The 10,491-nt window shown below is 42.8% G+C and overlaps 1 protein-coding gene across 1 annotated transcript; it reads right to left on the reverse strand.

The window, feature by feature from the left end:
• Positions 1 to 7,176: 7,176 nt before the first annotated feature.
• On the reverse strand, positions 7,177 to 10,175 carry cebpa (CCAAT enhancer binding protein alpha). Its single transcript, XM_076146971.1, has one exon. The coding sequence runs from the start codon at positions 9,918 to 9,920 to the stop codon at positions 8,997 to 8,999; it is 924 nt and encodes a 307-aa protein (XP_076003086.1). The 5' UTR covers positions 9,921 to 10,175; the 3' UTR covers positions 7,177 to 8,996.
• Between the last annotated feature and the right edge of the window lie 316 nt (positions 10,176 to 10,491).

The following is a 10,491-nucleotide window of genomic DNA, read 5'->3' on the forward strand; positions in this document are numbered from 1 at the left end:
CATGACCGCCTTGCTGACACTCAGCAACACACAAACATTATTTTTCAATTATTTGACAAATTTTCAAGGCTTTGTTTGTTGTTCAGTGTCAGAAGCTTCACAGGCCAAAATGCATTGGACATTTCAAAAAGACTTTAGGCTTTGTTCATAACTAAGAGCAGCGGCAGACATTCATACCGGATCTGTAACACACAGTGTGTGAAGTTTGACATGAAGTATTCTTTGTCTCCCTCCCACCACAGAAACAACAGACAGAAACTTCCTGCACTCCCACAATGCTTGGCTTGTTTTGGCCGCCTCACAGCATCCCGAGGAGGCTTGCAGTAATTAAAAGAGATGTGATATAATGTCCAGATTGCAGCTCTGTGAGGCAAACAAATCAGGCAGACACCCAATCTGTGGATTCACCCGAAGTTGCATAACAATAAAAATTAAAACTGCTACTGATGAAGGTGAGTGAGTGACAGCTTTGAAGCTTTATCTCTCGTCTTCAGATTTCATCCAACTACTTGAACTCACAGGGCAAAAAGCGTGTGCCCGACAATCAAAAGCAGTGATAGGATGCAACACGATCAGAAATGTGTTGAGTCTGATCCAAAAGAGCCACAAACAAGTCAAGGCGGCTGAGGACTGGAGAACAAGGCCTCAGTATTAAAACAATCTCCATCAAACGTGGCCGTGTTAGCTGACGGCGCTTTTACAATCAATCTGCTGTGACTGGCTCATAAAAGAAGCTGCAGAATGACACCAAAACAAATATTTCCCCCTCTGAGCCTCGCTAATGTTACCCATAGCTTCATACAGAGACAATAAATGCCAGCCACTCAGAGCCTGACTGTGACTGAATAAACAGGCAGATGTGTTTTTCTCCAGCTCTCTCTCTGTGTTCCTCCTCGGCTCAAAAGGCTACAGTGACGCCCAACAGCATAAATTGCAAATAATTGTGGTATCAGTGAGGGTTTGATTACGCCGGGGTAACTCCGGCGACTGATGTTTAATTCCGTGGTTTGCGTCGTTGCTTTTAAAGCCTTCTGGTTTAATCTCAAACATTTTCATGAAAGTCTTTTTGATGCAAACCTGTCACATGGGACAGAAGTCATACATTCTAGTGAAGGATGAATAATGATACTATATTATGGTCGCTATATGTACATACAGACCGCACTTACAAACAAGTTATTTTATTTTTGAAATTAAACAATAAAAGAACAGATATCAGAAAGTCCTCGCATGCTGCGTCATGTGATCCACTCTCACTCTGTAAACAACAAACATGAATCTCAAATGATCAGAAATATCGTTCCTGTCAGGTAAAAGACCCTGAAGGTGAACAATCAAAGACCAAAAGACACAATACTTCAGCCTGCAGAGGGTTAAAGTCTATCTGACATGACCTGTGCTCCGCTCTCCAATGGTTTTCTATCAGAGAATAAACAGAGAAAACCCTGAGTGGCCTTTCAGTGGGGGGAACGCTAAGTAATGTGCTGCTCAGTCAATGAAAAGAGCCGGTTAATGTTTAAGCAGAGGCAAATAAAATAAGTGGATATCCAAACAGAGCTTAGATAGATGCACGGGGCCTCTGACACACTCCTCACACAAACGCCAGCACTTAGAGACGGCAAACAACGGCACAACCTGAAAATAACCACGTCCAGTGTCGTGTTAGGGTGTGTCCAGGGGTGGCGGCGGCCCCATATATCCCCCCCACACACATATTGAATCAGACGGTTAGCTACCTTAAGAACAGTATAGTCTTAATGACGTAAACAAGATGGTCGACGTGGTAGTCAGGGGTTGCGACCTCTTTAAACGCCCTGTGCCCCTTCGCAAATACAGTATTTGCAGTCCTCCAGTTGTGACTCACTCCAGCTATTATAGTGTTGAGTAGAGGAGCATGATATAGCAGCTATGTGACGCGAGCACTTGTTTAACTTTTATTTAACCCTTTATACTCTGCCACTGTGAATAGTGCTCGGACCAGCGTAAATCTGGTCATACTGAGCTCATTCCGTCACTCAGCATTTAACACGCATCATTTCTCAGGAGAACCCTTGCACCTAATGCATTTTTAGTCACAGTTCTGCAAAACAGTTTTTTTATGTCAGCATGTCAAATTTGCCCAAAAACCAATGTCAGACGATCAGACTTTGCTCAAAAGATTGTTTTTTTACATGGAAGGTTTAATTTAGGGGTCAATTCTTGTGGAAATCAAGCCTTTCCTCATAAAGTTAGAGTGAGGTTTTGAAGTTGTCGCCATGCTAAACCACAGTTCAAAAAGTGGAGCTCCAGTGAAATGATTCTCCTGTGTGGTGGTGCTGTTTTATGCAGCGAATGTTATGAGAATGAAGTCATAATGTACTGAGAATTCAAAGACAATGGTTTTAATGTCCTAATACTAATAATAAATTGATGTTGTCTCTTGAAGTGTCTCCATATTTTAGAAGAGATTTGTGAAATCCCTTTTATGTTTGTGTTTATGTTATACAGTGCCCTAACATTAGCACAAACACTACATGAAGTGCCAGTGGTAAAAAAATAAATAAAATTCCCCACAATCACTCGCTCACCCATCTGAGTGGATCGTTCAAGTTGCACTCACGCCAAGGCTGTCCTGGAGAGCGAAGGTAAACCTGGGCGCCGGCCCAGGACTTCTGGAAAACAAAAGCAAATAAAAACCCAAAAGTGAAAGAAACTGTCAGAAAAGATCCAGCCATTAACAGGCTAATGTCTTCCATCCGCAGGACCACAAACCTGCCAACATCTCTCCCTCTCACAATACACAGATAAAGAAAACACATTTATCCTCGCCTCATAGAGAAAATCCTTCCTCTGGTGTTTATAGTTTACAGAGCACATGGGAAGGAGGCAGTCTGTTAGCTCCCACGCTAGCTGCTCCACAAACCACATTTTCTGTTTTTCATATATCTGTTTCTGCACCTGTTCAATAAACAAAATACTTTGTCTTAGTTTGGGTATAAAGTTTTTTAGAATGTGCTTGAATAATTTTTTTTCCAATTTGATTTTTGACGTTTATTGGGCTAGAATAGCCCTTTCTCCCTGCTCCCAGTCTTTGTACAAAGCTAAGCTACAACTTTCAGTGTTTTTGTTAAGGTAGGTTAGCAGTTGTCCCTGACTGTAGTCTTTGTGCTAAGCTAAGCTAAACTAAGCCACGCTAGACGTTTCCAGCCTTTCCATCTGACTCATCTGAAAGCAGTGAACCATTTTCCCAACTGTTGTAAGTATACAGTAAAACTAATCCAAACAAACGTTACACTGAATATCAGAACTTTGTCAACCCTTTACTTAAAAAACTGAACATGGTGTTTTTACAGCAGCATTCTTCAGGCCAATGAGCCGCCACTGCTAAAATCTGGCGATGTTCCCTGTCAACATTCCTGTGTTTTATATTATTATGATGTTATGAAGATGCATTGTCATCTTGAATATTTACAGGCACATATTTCATGTTTAATAAGCCATATTTCAGTCAGTCAGTGATACTGTCAGAAACATCTGGAAGGCATCATTTCTCTCCCAGAATCTCTGCCAGCTGCATGTTTCTGTCAAAGATCAACTTATTTACATTCTGCATTTACTTCCAAGATCATTTCTGCTGCTTGCATTGCTGATTTATACACAATTTCATATATTTATAATAAGTTTACAGCTTTGTTTATCATTTAACTGATACATCAGTACCAATAAGCATTCAACACCAGGGCTAGAAATGGACGATGGGCTGGTGGCTGGAGGGATGCCTGGGCACTGCCGAGGTGCCCTTGAGCAAGGCACCTAACCCTCAAATTGCTCTCGGGCGCTTGCAAGGGGCAGCCCCCCTCACTTGGCATCTCTCCACCATTGCTGTATGCAGACCGTGTTTGCCTGGGGGTGTTTGCATGTGTGTGTTTCTTGTCTGTATACATGTAATGTGCATAAAAAACAACTGAGTGAGGAAAATAATTTTCCCCCAGGATCAATAAAAGTGTTCTTCTTCTTCTTCTTCTTCTTCTTCTTCTTCTTCTTCTTCTTCTTCTTCTTCTTCTTCTTCTTCTTCTTCTTCTTCCACTGACCATACAATCAGAACAATTGGTACTTGCCCATTTATAACTTGCACGTTTAATTTTGTGTTTTATTTTAAGTTTTGGGAGTTTGAATATTGCATTTGCTTCATATTATATTTATCTTTGCACTCTGACCCATTCAGTTACACTTTCTGTCTATAACAATGTATGTTTGGTTTTTTTACTGTAGATTTACTGTTGCTCATATATGTTGATCGCACCAACGACCAGAACAAATTCCTTGTAAGTGAAAACTTACTTAGCAATAAAGCTCTTCTGATTCTGATTCTGATTCTGATTCTGATTCTGATTCTGAAAAGGAAGCTTCACTGAATAGTTGGAACAAGCTGATGTGCGATGTGAAGCCGTGCAAGTGGAGTAAATGTTTTGTTTACAATTCAAGAGCAGTGAAATTGTAAAATAACAGGGAAAATCAAGAATTAGGGAAGTCGATGTGTTATTTTGGGAAGTGTGTGACATTGCAATAAACAACAGACATGTAAAACGGACTGTGGTTTTGTTTGCTCAGCACCGCATAATATCTCTTTCATGAGTTATGAAACAAACAAGTGCAAGAAGATCCACCAGCACAATGAGATTATTTCGACCTGCTTCCGATACAGATCGACCTGTCTGAGGACTATCCTTCGATAATCAGTCCTGTAACGCACTTATTGGAAGTCGCTTTGGATAAAAGCGTCTGCTAAATGACCGTAATGTAATGTAATCACCTTATTCTGTTTCTCCCGGGTCAGAGCAGATTCAGAGCTGGTCGCCGTCTCACCTGGGAGCATCCTCAAAAGGTTTACCTATCCATATTTCACATCATTCCCGGACATTGGCGGTTTGATGTCCATTTACACACATCTTTGAACAGCTGTCATGGTTTGTTGTTTCTTTATAGCAACACCTCTCACTGACCACAAGAGTTGTGTGCAGAACTGGCAACGCAATCATGGCCTCCCACATGTAACGCATTGGATGCACATTAAAGGTCTCGATTCTGGACGATATTTCAATGAAATTTTGATTGAACCTGTAGAGTTGTAGTTATGATAGGTTGCTAACAGTATGATTTTGACAGTACGTTTCAGGAAACTGAAACTGTTGTCTTCTCTGGTGACTGGCAACAAATCCTTCCTGTCATGAAAGTCAGTCCCGAGATGAGTGAAATATGTGTGTGTAGCTGTGACCCTGCAGATGTTGTTCACCTGACACAAACAGGTGAGGGAAGATATCCAACAGAAAAGTAGATGTTAGACACGGTGAGGTTAGACTCACGCTCCTGATGATTAGCATGACCTGGAAAAGAACTTCACCTCATTGAGGGAATGGCAGTTCGAAACCAGAAAGAAATGAGTGCCAGGGTTTGAAAACAAGACAGAGGGACAGATCACATCTCTCTCTATTGTTCTGGCACCTCAGTGGTGGGATGATCTCCCGACTGATGTCAGGACAGCGGAGTCGCTGCCCATCTTTCGCCGCAGGCTGAAGACCCATCTCTTCAAGAAACACTACCTGGATCCTCCCTCTTAGGACATCACCTACTCTGTCCTAGCTCGTCTGATGCTCTTGTTTTCTAATCTTTCATTTCTAATTTGTCCTTTTTTTTCTCATTCATCATAGTACCTAACTTATTGCACTTCTACTCTAGCTCTAGTTATGCTCTTAGCTGTTGGTTTAGGAAGGAAATGCACTTAGGATTTCTTGTGACCTGAAGTTCTTTTATCTACCTTTGTTGAACGCACTTATTGTAAGTCGCTTTGGATAAAAGCGTCTGCTAAATGACCGTAATGTAATGTAATGTAATGTAATGTACAGCCAAGGAAAACACATACACACACTCCTACAAGATCACTGAAACAAAGTGGCCTGTACTGGAAACAAACTGAGATAATCAGATGTTAATACAGATGTTTCTGAAATAAGTGTCTGGAGAGTTTGTGGCCCACACTTTGGAAACTGCTATGAGTAGAGCTACCATCAGGCCTAAGCTTTGCTCTGTTTGTGTTGCGATACATCCATATGTTTCTGTTTCAGGGGGTTGTGACGTCCTCTTGTTTACCTTAAACAGGATGCAGTTTTCTTACCAAATATTGGCAAAGTCACATGCAAACTAGAAACTGTTGCTTGACATTTGACTGCGCTTTATTTTCTGGTGACGAAACCAGAAATGGAAAAAATTTAAATTGAGAATTTACAATTTTGAAATTGGTGCCATATTTATGCAAATCACTTTCTGTGATGAGTGTTTTGTAACTAATCTTTGGATGAAGACGATAAAACATATTGTTAAAGGTGTAATCAGTAATTAAGGCAGCAATCAGCAAGAAGGTCCAGAGTTTTAATCATCGCTGTGTTGGAGATGTCGTGTTTTCCCATGTTTATGTGGAGCTGCTCCGAGAACGTCAGCATGAATGAATGATGGAACATAAACCTGTTCCTGCCTCTCAGCCGCATGCTGGGATGGGCTCCAATCCCACTGCACTGGATAAGCGAGTATAGGGCACTGGATAAATGAATTGTCTGGGACTGATCACATACACGCACACACATACATATATATATTTATTTCTTCAGAAGCTCCGAGTAATAATAAGATAACTGATAAGGGATTTGGATCACAGTCCCGTGAGCGCCCCCCAATGGATGCAGTATTATCTGCCGCAGCCTTAAGTTCACATCAGACTGTCAAGAAAGACACATAAACAACAAAATCTGATAAAACAGACTCTTTTATTATAATAATTCTGATTTTTGTATTATATTTTTATATATATAGCCTTATTTTACAATTGAGAAGTTATCTTTGAAACATTGCTTTTACATTGGAGTTTGTAAAAAAAGAAATATACCACACATATAACAAAAGTGCTACCTTCTTCCTTGCTGTTAAGTATCACTTTTTTCGTTTTCTAACAGAGCATGGCCGAAAATAAGCAGATCAGCAAGAGGCCAAAGGTCATCTCATATTATCAGAAGGCACTGTGAATGTGTGTGTGTGTGTGTGTGTGTGTGTGTGTACGATGAATTTAATGAATCACCATTGGAAAGGAGGAAGAGACACATTGCATAGACTCTTTTCACATTTACTTTTTGTATTTTTCAAAATCAGTCATACATAAATATTACCATATAGAGTGAGGCACTTTTTTAATATTTGTTTTCAGATCAGTACCCATGTGTCAAAGACGACGCTGTGCTTCATTCGAAAACATATAGTGCAAGAGAACTGCTTGTTGTCTCATTCCGGGAGAAACGAGGCACCACCACGGTGTGTGTTCTGTTTCTATACTTTGAAGGATGAAACTGTCTGTGATAGAATCTGTCTCAGACCTTTAATCGAGCTCACTGAGCCTCAAAATTAAGGCGGATTTTCTCCTTGTGAGTCATTGTGGAGATGCGTGGGTTTCGTAGGATGGTGAAATTATGAAGCAGGTACCACAGGATCAATTCCAGTCTTTGTTTTTCATTTGCTTTGGCATTAAGTCACACTGTCAGATGTATGAGAGCTGGGCGATAATTCACATTATCATTCATCAAGCTTCTCCTGTTGCTGTTGTCAGCTGAAAACATTGTATTTCCAAAACGTCAAATTCATTTTGCAAACCGAAGCTTTGTCTCGGATAGATAACGGTGCATTTTTTTTCTTTCTTTATTATTCAGCATGACTGAGATATTTAAGAACTTTCAAGAGGCTTCAAAGGTTCTGAAGTAAGTAAAGCTTCATTAAGACCTGGCAAAGCACCTTAACAAGGACTTACAAGGTTTACACCAGACAGCATAGTTGACAAATCTCAATCTCGAAAATGAGTGAAAAGTTAAATTGACCAAAATCTGTCCCAGTCTGAGGTATTAAATACTTGAGAACATAATTTGGGGGCATATTATAGGATTCCTCCTCCTATAGAACATAAATCTATTTGACTTTGCGAGTGAACATGAGTTTAACATTGTACCATTGCGTTTCTGAATACAAGTATTGTCACATATGGATATCAAAATAATGCATCATATTAAACATGTCGATATTGCAAACATATACCATCAGATAGCTCTCGAACCTGTGAATCCATGTGTACCAGCCTGGGCTTGATCCTCAAGTTGGGTGGGATGGGTCGGGGGTGGGAAGTGGGGGGAAGATTTGTTTGTTTTTTGTCTCTACATTTGAACTATTTAAAAAAAATTACACAGTTGAACATACACTACATGCAAGCAGTGTGCATGTTGCATTTCATAGCTCTCTAAACACAAATTCTAGTTCATCAGGATATGGAGATGGTAACTTGTATAAAAACTGAAGGGAAACATGCACAACAGGCTGAGTTGGGGACCTTTGTCCTACCCTAGCTGCACTGATATGTGAGTGTGTCACTGCACACAGTCTGTATGGAAGAAAGGCACAAAACAACCAGTCAGTCCTCTGTTGTGGATCTGCACGATGATGAGCTTATCAGTTTGCACAAAATTTTACAAAAAAGGCACACGAACACTGCAAAAACTGCATCTCAACAAGTTTCTCTGTGTTTTATGGAATCCCAAAATATCTCATTTTCTCAAAACAAAGTGTGAGTGAGATTATTTCAGCCTGTTTCCAATGCATCCTACAACTTTTAAATATGGTAAATCAAATATATTCATTTGCATTTGACATATGTAGAAATATATGAACTCACTGGATTTTCACTTCTTTGGAGAAAATACAAAGTTTTGACTTGTCTTTCGTACCAAACTAATATGTTAGGACCCATAGCAGACAGAAATGTATTTTGTTAAAGATGACATCTTTGCAGTGAACACCTCAGCTGCCTCAGTCCTCTTACAGCTCACGATCCGAACACGCACGCATAGCCATTAGTATAAATCCAGCAGTGTCCCAGTCTGGTTCCAGTCCGCGTCCCAGTCTGGTTCCAGTCCAGCGGGTCCAGTAGTCTCTCAGCTGCCCATGGGCTTGAACGATCCGTCGGGCAGCTGTCTGAAGATGCCCCGTAACGTGTCCAGCTCCCGGGTCAGGTGCTCCACTCTCCGCCTCAGTCTATCGTTGTCGGTGGTCAGTTCCACCACCTTGTGCTGCGTCTCCATGTTGCGCATCTTGGCCTTGTCCCTGCTCTTCCGCACAGCCACGTTGTTGCGCTCCCGCCGCAGCCGGTACTCCGGGCTGCTCTTGTCGACGTTCTTCTTGGACTTCCCCATCGCTGCCCGCTGGTGCTCCAGGATCTTCATGTGACCATGCTGGTGGTGCGGGTGCTGGTGCGGGCTCGGCACCGGGGTCGGCGGAGGGGTCGGGTGTCCCGGCTGAAGGTGCATGGTGGTCTGCGCGCAGTGTGCAATCTGGTACTGCAGGTGCGGTAACTGCTGCTGCTGCTGCTGCTGCTGTTGCTGCTGTTGCTGCTGCTGCTGTGGATGCTGGGAATGCTGAGAGTACTGCTGCGGATGCGGGTGGTGGTAGGACGGCGGCAGAGCCGGGTTCATGTCCTCGTCGTCCCGAGGCTCCTGCTTGATGGCCACGGGTCTGATCCGCTGCGCGTTGTGCTCGTAGAGCGGCTCCAGCTTGGACTCCATGTAGCCGGGCATGTAGACATGCTGCTGGGGTCCTGGACCGCACGGAGCCGGTTCGTACTCGCTCATCAGCTTCACCTTGTCCTGCTGACGGGAGCTGTGGTGGAACAGGTCGGCCAGGAAGTCGTCGTTAAAAGCCGACGGGTCGATGTACGCGCTCAGGTCGATTGAGGTCTCGTTGTCACCGATGTCTCCACCAAGTTCTGCAGGGTCTCTGTAGCCGGTGGGGGGCTGCTGGCCGTGGGTCAGACTGCTCACCATGGGCCGGGGGGCGACCTCGTACAGGTTGGAGAGCTCCATGGAGAATCTAAAGCCAGGCAGGCATGGCGAGGAGCTCCGGGAATCCAGTTTGGAGAAGAGCGGGTCCTCTGTCAGGTTCTCAGTTGAGAGAGGAAGCAAAGTTGGACAGAAGTGAAGTTCAGTTAGAGTAAAAGAGTTTTATTACGGTTTGAATTATTTTATTCCAGTTAGGAGCGGAGTGGAGCGGTTTGACACGACAGGACGTCAAAGTGATTCCCGCTGCTGTGTAACCTCAGTTGCTGTCAAACTGCGGTTATATAGCAGGAAGGAGAGAGAGGGCGGGCACAGACACACGCACCCAGACACACGGAGCTCAAACACACGCACGCACGCACGCACGCATGCACACTCACACACGCGCACACACGCTTGTCTTCAACGCTCCGTCTCTCTGCTCTGCCACATTCTCGTCTGTCTCGGGGAGCCTCTTTACCGAACCTCGTCCGGAATCGAACGCCATTAAACTTAACTCAGTGTCATTTTACTCAAAGTTGAAGCCACGCAAAAGTTAATAATTAAAATTAAAGAGCATTTTTCTATAATCCGGCAATAGTCCAATGCACCAAATGTA

The sequence above is a fragment of the Genypterus blacodes genome, unplaced genomic scaffold (assembly GCF_046128005.1).
Source record: "Genypterus blacodes isolate CSIRO-AG114 ecotype Tasmania unplaced genomic scaffold, CSIRO-AGI_Gbla_v1 ptg000036l_1, whole genome shotgun sequence".
In the NCBI taxonomy this organism is placed as follows: Eukaryota; Metazoa; Chordata; class Actinopteri; order Ophidiiformes; family Ophidiidae; genus Genypterus; species Genypterus blacodes.